The sequence below is a fragment of the Moschus berezovskii genome, chromosome 18 (genome assembly GCF_049115385.1).
Source record: "Moschus berezovskii isolate FMDL1 chromosome 18, NW_MosBer_1.0, whole genome shotgun sequence".
Lineage (NCBI taxonomy): Eukaryota > Metazoa > Chordata > Mammalia > Artiodactyla > Moschidae > Moschus > Moschus berezovskii.
The window spans coordinates 19,460,671-19,477,340 of NC_142477.1; the positions used below are offsets into that span (position 1 = coordinate 19,460,671).

Here is a 16,670-nt window from a genome sequence, read left to right on the forward strand (position 1 = left end):
CATGAAGTCACAAAGTCTTTCCAATCACACCCTCAGTTCAGTCACGTCCGACTCTTTGCGACCCCATGAATCACAGCACGCCAGGCCTCCCGGTCCATCACCACCTCCCGGAGTTCACTCAAACTCATGTCCATTGAGTCGGTGATGCCGTCCAGCCATCTCATTCTCTAAGTGCCCACTTATAGCTGGGAAAGAGTGATAGCTTGACCTATACTGAAAGTCCTTGGAGTTTTGCAGATAAAGAAGACACATAAGTGAAAACTGTTTATATCAGGGAATTTGTTGCTGCCAGAGAACCAATGCACATGTTTCCACTTTAAACAAATTATCTGTTGCTGTTGCTGTTGAGTTGCTAAGTCATGTCCGACTCTTTTCAACCCCATGGACTGTAGCACCCCAGGTTCTCTGTCCTTCACCATTTTCCAGAGTTTCCTCAAACTCATGTGCATAGAGTTGGTGATGCCATCCAACCATCTCATCCTCTGTCATCCCCTTCTCCTCCTGTCGTCCATCTTTCCCAGCATCAGGGTCTTTTCCCATGAGTCAGCTCTTCTCATCAGGTGGCCAAAGGATTGGAGCTTCAGCTTTAGCATCAGTCCTTCTAATGAATATTTATGCTGATTTCCTTTAGGATTGATCAAGAAAGTCACACTGAATTTCAGGAAAGTTTTATAATATCCATAGTTGAGAAAGATATATTCCTTTGTTATTCTGCAACTTTTCCACATAAGATTTGAGGTTTAAATACTGAGTCTTGATAAAGACACTGAAAATAGCATTTCTTCATGTTGAATAAATGTACATAATTCATGCACTAAAACAGTGTAGTTAGATATAACGGCAAACAAATAGAGTGACATTTTCAGGGGTATGTAGAGTGGAAAATTTTCTGTTTTGTATATGTATATTTTCTATGTAATTTAAAATTTCTCATTTAAGCATCATATATTTTAGTATACATTAGATGGAAATATTATAAGGACATAAATATTATATTTTCTATTTTTTCTTCCTTCTTAATGAACAAAACATGTTATCTCTTAGGTATGTTAGTGGTTTCTTTGCTAAGTTGTGTCCAACCCTTGTGACCCCATGGACTTCAGCCCACCAGGCTCCTCTGTCCATGGGATTTCCCAGGTAAGAATACTGGATGGGGTAGCCATTTTCTCTTCCAGAGGATCTTCCTGACCCAGGGTCAAACCCAGGTCTCCTGCACTGCAGGCAGATTCTTTACTACTGAGTCACCAGGGAAGTTCTATCTGTTAGGTATCCAGTTGGCTTTAAGTAACAGTGCCTATCCTTCCATTACTGGGAGTTTGGGAGTAGGAAGCTGCTGGCATTGCCTCAAAAGCTCTGTGTCTTCTGGACTCCAGGTCATCATCCTTACAACTCTCCTGACATTTCCCTGAAATTCACAAGATTTTGCCACAGTTTCAAAAAACAGTGGAGCTGAAGAAAGAAGAGGAAAGAAATAGTGGCAGAACTATCTCTGGATTTTACTTCCATGACAAAAATCTATTCCAGGTGCTCCTACTGAATTTTGCTTACATTTCTTTGGCCAAGGCAAGGCCATATGGCCATTCTTAACTACTGGGGGTTCTGGGAAAGCAAGTATTTAACTTTCATTTTTATTTTTTTTAGATGTGGACCATTTTTAAAGTATTTACTGAATTGGTTACAACACTGCTCCTGTTTAATGTTTTTTGGCCCCAAGGCATGTGGGATCTTAGTTGCCTGACAAGGATGGAACCCACTCCTCTCTGGTTGGTAGAGAAAGTCTTAGCCACTGGACCACCAGGGAATTCCCAGAGGTATTTAACTTTTGACTCAAAGAGAAGAAGGCAAGGGAGAAGGAAGGGCAAATGTGGGCTGGGTGACCTGGCCAAAGTGTATGACATATAGTGGCTATGTGCATTAATTGTTGAACCACAAAGAGTTATCTTCAGGGGTTACTCAAGAATGTTAAGCTCCATGCGTGTTCACCAGTATTACTGTTCCCCCTCCCCAGTGTGGGGTGTTGCTAGGACAGTAGATCAGCCAAAGACTACATTTCCCAGATTCCTTTGGGTCCAGATGAAGCCATTGAACTTGTTCTCATCAGTGAAAAGCAAGCAGAGGTGATGAGACAGGACTTCCACTGACTCTTTGTGCCTTCAGCCAACTGTGTGCAGATGATTTTGTGGCTGGTGGAGCTATAAGAGAACAGAAGCCTGGATCCCTGAATCATTGTGTGGAGCATAATCTCCAGTGGACTAGTTCACGTGTTTGTTACTAAAACTGGGAAATTTATTTATTACAGGTATTAGGGGGCTTCCCAGTTGGCATGAGTGAATCTGTCTGCCAATGCAGGAGACACAGGTTCAATCCCTGGGTCTGGAAGATCCCCTGGAGAAGGAAATGGCAACCCACTCAATATTCTTACCTGGAGAATCCCCATGGACGGAGGAACCTGGTGGGCTACAGACCATGGGGTTGCAAAAGAGCTCTACATGACTTAGTGACTAAACAACAACAACATTACCCTATATAAGACAGTAACCTATGCTTGTATCACCCTGAATCTTTCATTTGTTTCTTGCTTATGTTTTCCTCTATTCAGTTTTTCTGTCTCCCTTTAGAGATTTTTCTCATTACCCTACTTTTAAGAAGCTGTAACTTTTTGTAGTTTCTCAAATAGGTTGAGCATTATGCCTTCTAATGCCTTGCTTCTACTCTGCTGTGTTCTAAGAAGCCAGATAATGAAATATGTTAGGACTTGACTAACTGCTATAACACTCTGAGCTAAGCATATAATGCTGGTTTGGGCTACTGTGGGGTCTCATGTGATTTACCTCCTATAGCATAGCTACCTGATAAAGGACAAATAGGGAATTGCATGCTAAATGTAATTCAGGGTGAGGTGCAATGGTTTGGTCAAGTATGTGAGTATTATAGTATTTTGAATAAGAGCAGAGGGCTATTTTGTTTCCCAGAGCTGTAAAGGGAACTTATGTGAGCAGATAGAATTTCAAGAGTCCTATAAAAAGTGCCTATTCTATTAAGCAATCTATATACTTTATAATGATGCTGCTGCTGCTGCTGCTAAGTCACTTCAGTCGTGTCCAACTCTGTGTGACCCCATAGACGGAAGCCCACCAGGCTCCCCCGTCCCTGGGATTCTCCAGGCAAGAACACTGGAGTGGGTTGCCATTTCCTTCTCCAATGTGTGACAGTGAAAAGTGAAAGTGAAGTCGCTCAGCCACGTCAGACTCGTAGCGACCCCATGGACTGCAACCCACCAGGCTCCCCTGTCCATATTATGACTATGGTGAAGATTCAAGTGGCATAATGAATACGTGTCTAATTAAGTTTTGCAGATTTCAAAAGATTTTTCACTCTAAGTTAAACGCATAGTATCTCTGCTGAACGCCAGACTCGGTTCAAATCTAGGGTGGCCTGTGATGGCATAACATTAGTGGCAGAAAATAGGGAGAAATATCACAGACTTTGCAAATTGATCTCAGTTCTAATCTTGCTGTGCATCATTTCAGGATTTTCTCAACTTCTCTGAACCTCAGTATTCTTCTCAATAGAGCTAAGTCTAGAAGCACTAAGTTAATTACAGACATTAAGTGAGATATGCAAAATACTTAATTCAAAACAGCACAGTGTTAAAATTCATGCATGTTCTTTTTTTTCTTCTCTAATATTATAGTTTAAGTAAAAATACTTATACTAAATGTTCTAGGGTGGGCCTAACAATCCTTTTTTACCATGATTTTCCATCTGAAACAAGTATTTGTTTTGTCAAGAATCCAACTTCATATTTTGGTAATAAACATAATAATTAACAATATTTCCTCTTTTAGTTAATACATGTATTTCAACCACAAGCCTATTTTAGAACTGAGTTGCCACCTTCCACCATAATTGCAGTAACAATATGCAAATCCACCCATAATCTAAAGTATGAAAATAAAGATGAGCAGGTGATTTAGTTTTTTGAAGACAACTTAGTATGCTAACAAGGGGAAAAAAGTCAATATAAATGTGAATAAACTCTAGTTTAAACAAACTCTAGTTTATTTAAAGTTTTAAGATAAACTTTAAAAGAAAACTCATTTCTTCCTTTTAAAGACAGGTATTTATTATGATCATTCTCAGTATTTTTTTTATCTCAGGGAGTGCAGCTTTGAATGTTTCCCCCAAAATGGGTTTCATGGGAGGATTCATTTTCTCTACAGTATTTAAAGGGAGCCTTACAGCAATGATGTGACCCTTTGCAAGCTTGCAACCAATGTTCCAGTTGAGGGAAGGAGCTGCACTGATTGGTTCCTGGGCCCTGGCTGCACAGCGCTCTGGCAATCTGTCTGTTCCCAGGGCCAAATGCACGGAGAAGAGTAACCTGACCTCCTGGAGCTCCACCTCCAGTAAAAACAGACTCCTGTGGTGGTGTAAGGGCTTCCCAGGTGGCGCTAGAAGTAAAGAAACCAGCTGCCAATGCAGAATACACAAGAGACAGGGATTTGATCCCTGGGAGGGAAAGATCCCCTGGAGGAGGGCCTGGCAACCCACTCCAGTATTCTTGCCTGAAGAATCCCCATGGACAGTGAAACCTGGTGGCTATGGTACATAAGGTTGCAAAGACTCGGACACAACTGAAGTGACTAAGCACGCATGTACACATGGTATTTTAAATTAAGCTATATTTTGGATTGAGTACTCTAAAAATATACTATTAGAAAAGAATATATTCCCATTACTCAGAGTATGGATTTATCATACTCGGGATTATGATATGGATTATATGATATTTATTAAAGTAGCTCAAAGGTCACTGAGTTAGCTATTGAAAAATAGAAACAAAAATGTGAATATCAATTGAAATTTAGATTTCTCTACTTTTATGTTTTTCTTTTTGCATCAGGTCAACAAATGACAAAATCGTTGGACAATTTACTAATTTAGCAATTGGCCAGTTCCTTTCATCAATGGAGTCTTTTAACTCTGATATTCCCAAATCCAAAGTGTAGGGTATGAACCATTTTAGGCTTCTTTGCCTAAATCACTCAGTGCTGAGTAGACGCAGGTGTAAATCCAATGAACACTAAGAAATCAGTGATCATTACAGTTCCGGCTCTCCCATATGTGGATGAAGAAGTGGGAGGTGTTGTAAATGATAGTTCAGAATGAACACATAGAAATCTTGGGGTGAAAGGGCTTCTTTTTTCAACTTAAAACTTCTGATGTTGAAATAATTGTAATTTCATTTGCATTTGCGATGGATAACACAAAAGGATCACATTTACCACAATTTAGCCTCCTCCAATGATAAAATTTCCGCAAAACTGTAGTACATCAGAACCAAGATACCTATATGGCTACAGTCAAGATACAGAAGATTTTCCCGCATCATGACAATCCCTCATGTTCCCCTTTTATTCAGGATCACCTTAACCGTTCAGCCACAAATCTGTTTTCCATTTTTACAAATTTGCCATTTCAAGAATTTGGGGAGTTTTAGTTACTTATCAGTCACTCAGTCATGCCTGGCTCTTTGCGGCCACATGTATTGCAGCACGTGAGGCTTCTCTATCCTCCACTGTCTCCCACAGTTTGCTCAGATTCATGTCCACTGAGTCGGTGATGCTATCTAACCATCTCATCCTTTCTTTGGTCTTCAATCTTTCCCACCATCAGGGTCTTTTCCAATGAGCTGGCTCTTCTCATCACATGGTTGAAGGATTGGAGCTTCAGCATCAGTCCTTCCAATGAGTATTCAAGGTTGATTTCCTTTAGGATTGGCTCATTTGAGCTCCTTGCTGTCCAAAGGATTCTTAAGAATATTCTCCAGCTCCACAGTTTGAAAGTGTCAATTCTTCGGCACTCAGCCTTCTGTATGGTCCAGCTCTCACATCCATACATGACAACTGGAAATACCATAGCTTTGGTTACATAGACCTTTGTCGACAAAGTGATCTTTGCTTTTAATACATTGACTAGATTTGTCATAGCTTTCCTTCCAAGGACACTGCACTGTGGTGAGGGTGGCCCTAGACTCTTGGATGATAGTGGAAGTCCTGACTCTGCCCTGATACCACCTAAGGAGCAGGAGAGGCACTTGCTACCCTTTTACTGCTAGGGGTACATGGATGTGGATGTCTGATTGGGTCAGTCTGATTCTGGACCCCCACTTAACCACAGGGGGGTGGTGACCACCACCACGACAACTGGCAAGTCCCACAGGAAGCCCAGGGTTGGAATATGGGTGAAAGTTTCCCAAAGGACAGGACCTGATATTTCCAGATCAAAGAGGAAAAGTACTGGGTGGGAAAAAAAAACAAAAACAGTGCCCGGTACAATATTATTCAGTTTTGGGGTGACGTAGGAAGCTTCTTTGTGTGCTCAGTCAATCATGTCTGAATCTTCGCAACACCACAGACTGTAGCCCGCCAGGCTCCTCTGTCCATGGGATTTCCCAGGCAAGAATACTGGAGGGGGTTGCCATTTCTTCCTCCAGGGGATCTTCCTGACACATGGATCAAACCAGTGTCTCCTGTGTTTCCCTCACTGGCAGGTGAATTCTTTACCCCTGAGCCACCTGGGAAGCATAGAATGCTTGCTGCTACTGCTGCTGCTAAGTCACTTCAGTCGTGTCCGACTCTGTGTGACCCCATAGACGGAAGCCCACCAGGCTCCCCTGTCCCTGGGATTCTCCAGGCAAGAACACTGGAGTGGGTTACCATTTCCTTCTCCAATGTGTGAAAGTGAAAAGTGAAAGTGAAGTCGCTCAGTCGTGTCCGACCCATAGCGACCCCACGGACTGCAGCCTACCAGGCTCCTCCATCCATGGGATTTTCTAGGCAAGAGTACTCGAGTGGCTTGCCATTGCCTTCTCCATTAGAATGCTTACTTATTTTTAAATATTTTCGGTGATTGTGGCTTCTTAAAAAAGGCAGTGAGAGAAAGTGGAACAATACTTCAATCATTTTATGTCTTTGTTCAACATTCATTTCTTCTGCAGTATTTTATTGAGTGAGTACACTGGGTTAGAAACTGTGCTAGTTATTGAGAACCCATTGGTGAAAAACCCACTATTTTTTTCTCACGAAGCTTGAAAGGTGGGGGTTTCTGTTTGGCAGCTGGGTAAAAAGGTAGGAATTTTTTTCTAAAATTGTACATGTATACAGTATCTTAGTTTTGAAACATACACCATATACACATATGAATGCAGCTTTACTGTAAGCAGAAGTAGGCCTTTTCTTTCTAGAAAGAACGTGATGAGTGGGGGTTATTCTCTAGGTGTGAAGGCTTCTCTTGTTGTGGAGCGTGGGCCCTAGGGCTTGAGGGCTTCTGTAGTTGTGGCTCCTGGGCTCCAGGGCACAGCATCAATAGTTGAGGCACATGGGCTTAGCTGCTCCAAGGCATGGAGGATCCTCCAAGACCAGGGATTGAACCGGTGTCTCCTGCATTAGCAGGCGGACTCTTTACCACTGAGCCACCAGGGAAGTCCTCTATTTTGTTTTATACCAGATTGTCTCTCTTCCCCTCTATGGCTGGCAATAGAACTTTAAAAGTATTTAGAGACTTTAATTTCAGAGGAGGTAAAAGTGGTTAGTCACTACAATTTACTTTTCACTGTTATCTTTGCTCTGATATATAAAGATCCTGGAAGGTGATTCAACCAAAAGCGGGGACAGAGCCTCTCAAGTTGAATAATGACCAGTTCAGGAGAAGTAGAGGAATGGGAAGCAGAGGGTCTGAGAACGTGAATTCATCTGGCACTTACCACTTAGGTGACTCTAGACATTCGAACTGCTGGAGCTTCAGTTTCTTCTTAGGAGCACTTTCCTGATGTGTAGACCTCAGAAGAGGGAGGGAGATAACAGCCTATAAGAAGCTGTCAACTCAACATGGAATGTCAAAAGAAAGCTGTCAACTTAACATGGAATATCAAGAGAAGCATCTACCATTCCACTGCTTATAGTGGATTAATTGCCAATGAAGTTTCCAAAAATGATCTGATCCAGGGTTAGACCCAGGGCAAGTCCCTCCAAGATGATGCAAATCACAAGGACCAGGCGAGCAGAGTCCCATTCTAGTTGAAGATGATGTTCAGTTCAGTCGCTCAGTCGTGTCTGACTCTTTGCGACCCCATGAATCGCAGCACACCAGGCCTCCCTGTCCATCACCAACTCCCGGAGTTCACTCAAACTCATGTCCATAGAGTCGGTGATGCCATCCAGCCATCTCATCCTCTGTCGTCCCCGTCTCCTCCAGCCTCCAGTCCCTTCCAGCATCAGGGTCTTTTCCAATGAGTCAACTCCTCGCATGAGGTGTTTTTTCCTGTAGTTGACATCTAATCTTACCACATTGTGATCCGAAAAGACACATTCATTTCTAGTCTGAGTTTATATTTTCAGGCAGAGTCTCTGAAAACCCATTTGACTCTTCCACATTTTTGACACCCTTATTTCCTATTCAGGGCCTGACGTAAGTTTTTAACAGACACGGGAAACACATATTATTGGCCAGACAGTGTGCTAGATTATATATATGAAAAGATGAAATACAGTTCTTGATCTCTTTAAACTCGAACTGTTAGGGGAAGCACTCTGACTGAAACCACCCACCCTGGCCAAGCGCCATAGTGACCATTTGCATGGGTTGTTTTACACAGGAGGTCCTGGTAAGGAACACAGAACTAATAAGCCACCACCAACCGGAAGAGTTTGGGAAAGGTCAAAAGGAGATAACGCATGTCTGACAACCTCCCAGAAGCCTTCTCTCTGGCACCCATCTTGGCCGAATGTGGCATGTACCACCGGGAAGGACTCTGAGTCACAGTGATGGGCTAAAGACAACCCGGAAACTAATCCCATCACCATAAAACCAGAGCCGGCAGGTGACAGAGCTGTTCTCCTGGGTTCCCTCACCCTACTGCTCCCCACCCAGGTGCCCTTTCCCAACAAAATCTCTTGCTTCATCAGAACATGTGTCTCCTCAGACAATTCATTTCCGAGTGTTAGACAAGAGCCTGGTTTCAGGCCCTGGAAAGCATCCCACTTCCTGCAACAGAACAATTGACATGTGATTGGTACAATTATTTAGTTCTATGCTTGAAAATAGATGAATTTATATTTCCTTCAAAGCATGATCTCTCTGGAACAATAAATTTAGATTTTAAAATTTGGAAACATGATATTTCTGCTTATCTTTAAGAACAAAAATCCTATTAAATGAAAGGGAATTACCCAAAGAGAATCTATGGAAGGTCAAGTCACTAACAATTTCTGCATAAGGTTGCAAGTCTTGTGCTGCTGCTGCTGCTGCTAAGTAACTTCAGTCATGTCCGACTCTGTGTGACCCCATAGACGGCAGCCCACCAGGCTCCCCCGTCCCTGGGATTCTCCAGGCAAGAACACTGGAGTGGGTTACCATTTCCTTCTCCAATGTGTGAAAGTGAAAAGTGAAAGTGAAGTCGCTCAGTCGTGTCTGACTCGTAGCGACCCCATGGACTGCAGCCTACCAGGCTCCTCCGTCCATGGGATTTTCTAGGCAAGAGTACTGGAGTGGCTTGACATTGTCTTGTGCAAAAAAGGTAATTATGAAAACGCTGGATCTCCATTCAGGTATCATAAATGCTTATATATTATATGTATCATTATGTAAGTTTAATTTAAAACATTCAACACTTATAAAGAGCAACTGTGCTGCGTGCCTGCCTCCGTGGAAAGTAATTTACGCTGTGAACGCCCAGGTCATTACTAAGATGCAATGTTATAAAATTCTAGGTATTTATATGGAAAGGGAATAAAACATTAAGAAGAATTTCCTTTTTCCATTTAAAGGAGTGAACACCAAAAGGCCATTTTAAGACTCTAGAAGTGCCATAGAAATTTCCAAAAGAGATTGTAATGTATAAAACAAAGGGTAACACCGACCACAAGAAAAAAAAAAAAAAATCATAGGAACGGGAGGGTGGGGGTGCAGGGGGAACACACTTCCTGGCTCAGAAGCTCTTGAAAGTTCTGAGCCAGGAAACCTCCCGCACCGGGGCGAGGAATGTCTTTGGCTCTGCAGACTCCCTGCTCAGTTCCCCTTCAAGTTTTGCCTCCCTCGCTCCTCGGTTCCCGCCTCAGACCCGAACGTGGGAGCCACAGGAGGAGGCCGGCACGCATACCTGGGGCTGTCGGACAGAATCAGCGTCCGACGCGTGACGATTCGGAATGCCACCACACCTAACACAGGCCGTATTTGCAGGCAGACCCGAGGGGTTTCAAGCGACACCCGGAAGCTCATCTGACTCATTAGGGACCCAGCCGGGAAAAGAACAATAGTCAAACCGAGCCAAGAGCGCGCCTGCCTTCGCCCCCCGCGGCAGTTCGCGGGCGGCGCGCAGGGCCTGCGCCCGGGCCGGGGCGGGGAGCCGGGGCCCCGAAAAGGCGCGCTGCCCCTTTAAAAGGCCGCGCATCTCCGGGCCGGCCTTCCTCCCCGGGGCTCCAGCTGTGATTGACGCTGGGCGGCGAGAGGAGGCGCCTGGCGCTAACAAAAGTCCGGCCCTTGGGCGAGCCGCGCCGGGCCGCGAGTCTTTCGCTCGCTCGGGGCACCCGCAACAAGTGGCCGCCGCGCCCTCCCCGGGGGAAGCCGCGGGTGCGCAGGGGGCGCCCGGAGGAGGCGGCAGAGCCCGGGAGCCCCGGCCGCCCGCGCCGCTCGGCTAAGCGCCCACCGCCGGGGGGATCGGGGCGGGCGGATGGGGACCCGGCGGCGGCGGCGCGGCGAGCCTCTGGGCGGCCCCGGGGCGCGGGCTCTCCGCGGCGCTGCGCCCGCCGGCCCCGAACGCGGATTCTAAGGGCGGCGGCCGTCCCCGGGTCCCCACCCGGCGCAGGCGGGGGATTGCCAGGAGGGGACCGAGCCCACCCCCACCGCCCACTGGAGTGCGGGGGGCCGCCCCCGGCCGGAGATCGGCCGCGGCGCGTGGGGTATGCGCAGCTAACGGTCCCGTCGGGCGGGCTTTCCTCTGGCGGAGCGCTCAGGCGGTGCGCCCCAGCTATGGAGTGTCCGGGGAGACGGCGGGCATGACGGCGGCAGGATGGGCGCGAACAATGGCAAACAGTACGGCAGCGAGGGTGAGTGGGCCGTCCGTCCTCACACTCCCGATCGCGCCCCACCCCGCCCCCCATCTCCTTTCCCCTCGCCTTCGCGTCTGGGAAGGAAGGTTCTCGCACGCCCGGTGGTGTCAGGGCGCACCCCCATTGGGCAGCCTGTCTGGGCCATCACCTTCCCCTTCGGCAGAGAGTGCTCGGGCGCCCCGCGGGTGCTTTCTCACGGCGGGGGTCTCTCTAAGCAACTTCGCAGGTTGTCCTGCGACGGCTCGCGTGGCCTTTCTGCCTGTGGCGGAACGCCTGTGCCTTAACTTCCCTTCCCTGGGGCATCTGGGGTTTAGGTTGGAGGGTTTGGCAGCTGGCGGAAGACGGTTCTGAGAAACAAGGCAGGGAAAACTTTCCCAGGCCTTTGTGCACCAGTCACTTGGACTCTCCTGTAGCAGGGAAAACTTCTGGAAGAAGTTAAGTTTCCATTCTCTGCTCACTGCCCGCCGAGCTGACAGCTTCGTGAAACTGACCACCTAGGGGCCATGCGAGGCCAGGCGTGGCCGGGGGGTTTGGTCTGGGCTCTCCCGGGGCTCGAAATGGGCAAAGGGCCGTCTGTTATGTGGGGCTGGAAATTGCACAGAAATATTGCCTGTCAAGTGGGAACTTGGAAGTTGGGGAAACTTTAAACTCCACCTACTCCTAAAAGGGTGATGGATGTGTGGGTTGGCTTCTCCCTCGCCCCTCCTCCCCCTCTTTGCATAAAACCGTAGTGTTGGAACCCGGTTGATTAACTGCATTGCCCCTGATATGCATCCTGCAGAGGCATTTCCCTACAGTTCTGAAGTTAGGAAGGTTTGTCTTTCGTGAACTTGGCTGGAGGGGAGTGCAAGAGACGGGGTCGGTTTTACAACCCGCCCCCAGAGGATCGGCGGTTAGAAGCGGGGTCCCGCGCCTGCAGACTGCTAGGAATGCAGAATGGCTATTCAGCATGTGGTGTTAGAGAAACTTCGATCATTCAGTTCAAAACTTGAGGAGCTCTGGCCATGGAAAAGGTGGATGCCTCTCCCCCTTGCTTGCGACTGTGTTCCTTCTCAGCAGCTTTGTGAAATTACAGCAGAAACAGACCCTAAGAAAACCGTATCCACAAGAACCTTTTGTTCAGATTATTCTTTTTCCAGGGCATCATGTGTTGAGTTTCACATATATATGAAATATGTAGATTACCTTATTCTGGACAGTTAAGTGAGAGAGATTTTTTTTCTCCCTGACAATTTCATTTTTTTTTTTAAAGAAAGTTGAAAGGTGGTCTTTTAAGATAGCCAACCGTGAAATTAGGCCAGAAAAGATTATTGGAGAATCTTGGCCATCCCCCAAAACCTGGTGAAGTTAATGTTTTAAAAAATGGTGGAAAATGAAAGATTAAGCCTCCTTCCACCTGAGTTATCAGAAAGTTTTCAGGGAGTGAAGTGTGTGTTTGTCAGTTCTGGGTGTGTACCCATTACTTTACTTGAACACTGGTGATGGGAGGAGGGGGGAGTGGGATACCCGGAGAGGAACACAGAGTTGCGGCTCTGTGTTCTTGAACAAACCCCCTCACACTCTTTCTAATCCTCTGTAACTTGTTCTTACATCCCAGCGTTCTCGTATTGTGCAGTGTGTGGTGTGTGACTACTTCCTGTCTGAACAGTGGAGTTTTCAACCCTTGGGAGAGAAAAGGAGAGACAGAAAACTAATGTTCTCCAGCTGTTATTCCTAACTGCTACCTCTGCATTTTCACTTCAGCTGAAGTGAAATTTTTACTGGAATCCGATTTAGATACACAGTGGACTTTTTATAGGAAAAAAAACCTCTTGAGTTCAGCTGATTCAAGGGGACCAATAGGAAGCTTTGGGAGGTAACTTGAGTTTTGGCTGGAGGGACACATTGTATTCAGTGTTCATCAACTCTCTTCAAATGCATCCAGATTCTTCTGTGATAGATGGGGGGCGGGGGATGAAGGGGGATAGAGAGAATAGCAAGAGCCTTTCAAAAATCATTTCTCCCCCAGTTACCCTCTGCCCAGTTGCACTTTAACACCCCCTAATATATATCATTATAATATGTATAATGTATTATAGGTTAAAATACATGTAATTGAGTATGGTCAACTTATTACATTGTGCTATTGGATGGTAAAGTCTATGCAAATACGCCTGTGGGAATTTAGTGTGTTAATGCCATCTTTCGTATCGGAAACATCCAATTTGAAAGAAAGTCAAAGCAATCCCTAGACAGAGTATTTCTGTTATCAAAGGAGACTGAGCTTTAACAGTTTCACAGCGATAGTGCTATTTGCATCTGTGCTCACTCACTAAGAGTCAGTTCTTTCCGACTCTTTGTGACCCCAGAGACTGTAGCCTGCCAGGTTCCTCTGTCCATGGGATTTCCCAGGCAAGAATACTGGAGTGGATTGCCATTTCCTTCTCCAGGGGAGTCTTCCTGACCCAGGGGGTGAACTCTTGTCTCCTGCATTGGCAGGCGGGCTCTTTACTGCTGAGCCATCTGGGAAGTCCATGGTGCAGTTTAGGCGTGGTATATTTTAAATGATCAATGAATGTGTATCCATTGAATGGCTCAGTGAGAGATCCCTCAACTATAAAGTGTTGGTGTTTGTGTATACTTTAAAAATTTGCAACTTAAATGTATTTTGCTTACTACTGGAGTTGACACCACCATGTAAATTACCCTGAAATTTTAGAAATATTGTGAATTATTAGAACTTTAAAACCTCAGTATTTCATCTGTAATCTCACTTTGTCCTGCTCCTAGAAAAATATCTTTTTAAAATGTATTTTAAGACATATTCCCAAAACTTACCTTAGCAGGTGTAGTGGGTGAGAGGCTTCCTGTTTCTGTGACATCCCAGGTCCCAGAGCACCCGTATCACCGGGAGCTTGTCAGAAATGCAGCATCCGACTCGTTTATCACATGCATGTTAGAGCTCGAGGCAGTTCTTGTGTGGAATGCGAAGCATTGATTTAGGATTCTGGAAATTTGATTCCAGCTTCCACTTAGCTACCAGACTTTTCTCAGTTGTCCCCAAGCCTTAAGGTCTTTATTCTATAGAGTGAGGAGAGAAAAAAAAAGTTTTTTTTTTTTTCTGGCATTATTTGTCGTAATCACCCTTGAGCATGTAGTCCTTCAGTTTAGTTTGTTCGCATAATGCTTTAATGGGCCACTTTGGGAAGACATGTTATAATGCGTATGATTGCCCTGATGGTGCTACTGCTGCTGCTAAGTCACTTCAGTCGTGTCCAACTCTGTGTGACCCCATAGATGGAAGCCCACCAGGCTCCCCCGTCCCTGGGATTCTCCCGGCAAGAACACTGGAGTGGGTTGCCATTTCCTTCTCCAATGTGTGAAAGTGAAGTCGCTCAGTCGTGTCTGACCCTTAGCAACCCCATGGACTGCAGCCTACCAGGCTCCTCCATCCATGGGATTTTCTAGTCAATAGTACTGGAGTGGCTTCCCATTGCCTTCTCCGATAAGTGTTAGTTATTCAGTTATGTCCGACTCTTTGCAACCACACGGACTGTAAGCCTCCAGCTTCCTCTGTCCATGGAATTCTCCAGGCAAGAATACTGGAGTGGGTAGCCATTCCCTTCTCCAGGGGGATCATCTCAACCTGGGGATTGAACCCAGGTCTCCTGGATTGCAGGCAGATTCTTTACCATCTGAGCCCCTGGGAGGGCATTATCGCCCTGAGATCAGTAAATATTCCTCTCCCTTTTGTCATCCCCTTCACCCTCATCTCTGTCTTCCTCAGTCATTCCCACTTACTCTCTTAACTCAGACAGTTTTTGCTTTTAATTCTGAGATTAAAGGTAATGTGCTTATCAATATTGGGTGTTTCTGGTGTTTTGTTTTCCTACAGACTTAGTGAACGTTCAGATTAATGATTTAATTCCCAGGCTTTAGGCAGACTTAGAATTTGCTCCAGGAAAATGTTACCACACAGTTTCTGATCTTCAGCTTTCTAGAAATATAAGCGAATGTCTAAATGATTAGTTTGTTCTGGTAAACTCTTTATGGGAGACTGATTCTCTTTATCTTCTTTCATAAAGTCTAAGTTACAGCCCATGTGTGGAAATCTGGAGAATAATTTGGGGTGATTCGAGCCATTAGAACCATTAGCTTTGACTCCAGTTAAACCAAATAAACAAATCTCTCCCTTCAAGTAGCCAGAGAGAAGCTGCTTTCCTGCCTTTTAAGGTTTCCAGCCTCACCCTCACTTACTTGGTGGTTTCATTGTTAATGTTTATTCTACTCCAGTGGGGCCAAGTGTCATCCTCACACTGTTAACAGCTCCTTTGTAAACCCCTGCATTTCTCTGAATTGGCGCTGATGAGGCCTTGTGATGGGCTTGACCTTGGTATCTCTGCAGCTTTATCAACACCCTGAGTCCCTTTTCACCATCTCAGATCTGCACTCTTCAGATGTGAGGAGGGCAAGTTGCCGGGGAGCATAAATCCTTAGCAGTCCCTCACTGCTTTGGGGAACATATCTTGAAATAATTATAATGATGGCTGCTGTTGTTCATTTAGTAAGCTGTGTCTGTCTCTTTGCGACCCCCTGGACTGCAGCACACTGGGCTTCTCTGTTTTCCACTGTCGCCTCACTATTTGAGCCTGAGTTTGCTCAAATTCATGTCCATTGAGTCAGTGATGCTATCTAACCATCTCATCCTCTGCTATCCCCTACTCCTTTTGCCTTCGATCTTTCCCAGCATCAGGGTCTTTTCCATTGAGTTGACTCTCTGCATCATGTGGCCAAACTATTAGAGCTTCAGCTTCAGCGACAGTCTTTCTAATGGATATTCAGGGTTGATTTCCTTTGGGATTGACTGGTTTGATCTCCTTGCTGTTCAAGGGACTCTTGAGTCTTTTTCAGCAGCATAAGGCATTGAAAGCATCGGTTCTTTGACGCTTAGCCTTCTTTATGGTCCATCTCTTACATCTGTATTTGACTACTGGAAAAATGATGGCAGGTGACATCTTTTTGAACTCTTGCTTTGTCCAAGCATGATCCTAAGCTCTTCATATACATTGAATCGTGTCATTCTTATCATGATTCTATGGGACAGGCATTCCTATATCTCCATTTGACTGATGAGGAAGCACAGTTCACAGAGAACCATCATTTTCCCAAGGTCCTACAGCTAATAGAGGTGGAAAAGGGACTCATGGCCAGGTTCATCCAAGCCCAGAATTACTTATTCATTACAATTACCTACTGATTCAACCAGTGTATGCTGACTTCTTATTTCCTATTGTGTGCCAGGAACTCTTTTCATTCTTGGGATCCATCCATAACTAGATAAAGATCCTATCCTTGTCAATCTTATCTTTTTCTGTGTGCTTGTGTGTTGGGAAGGAGAGGACATGGAACAGTTAACACAGTAACTTGGTAAAACATGTGACGAGTTCTGAGGGGCTAAGGTCTCTGCATAGAGAAAACTGCCAGGTTAAGACTGATGCTTAATTGAAGCAAAGAATTGATGCTTTTGACTTTGGTTCTAGAGAAGACTCTTGATGGGAGTTGAGAGGACGAGGGTGTGGC

General features: G+C 45.4%; 1 protein-coding gene and 1 long non-coding RNA gene across 4 annotated transcripts in view; one reads left to right on the plus strand and one right to left on the minus strand.

Moving 5' to 3' along the window:
- Positions 1–10,451, minus strand: part of LOC148774957 (uncharacterized) — a 62,594-nt gene extending 52,143 nt beyond the window's left edge. For 2 of the 3 annotated variants that reach the window (XR_016035228.1, XR_016035227.1), the window contains exons 1-2: positions 10,163–10,381; positions 7,769–7,843 (exon numbers count right to left, since the gene is read on the minus strand). This is a non-coding gene — a long non-coding RNA (uncharacterized LOC148774957). Of the gene's footprint in view, positions 1–7,768; positions 7,844–10,162 lie in introns of all 3 variants that reach the window. The other variant, XR_016035229.1, reaches the window with a different exon arrangement.
- Positions 10,452–10,571: 120 nt separating this feature from the next.
- Positions 10,572–16,670, plus strand: part of FBXL7 (F-box and leucine rich repeat protein 7) — a 458,360-nt gene continuing 452,261 nt past the window's right edge. The window contains exon 1 of the mRNA XM_055422246.2: positions 10,572–11,108. Coding sequence (XP_055278221.1) covers positions 11,072–11,108 — 37 coding nt within the window. The 5' untranslated portion in view covers positions 10,572–11,071. The remainder of the gene's footprint in view (positions 11,109–16,670) is intronic.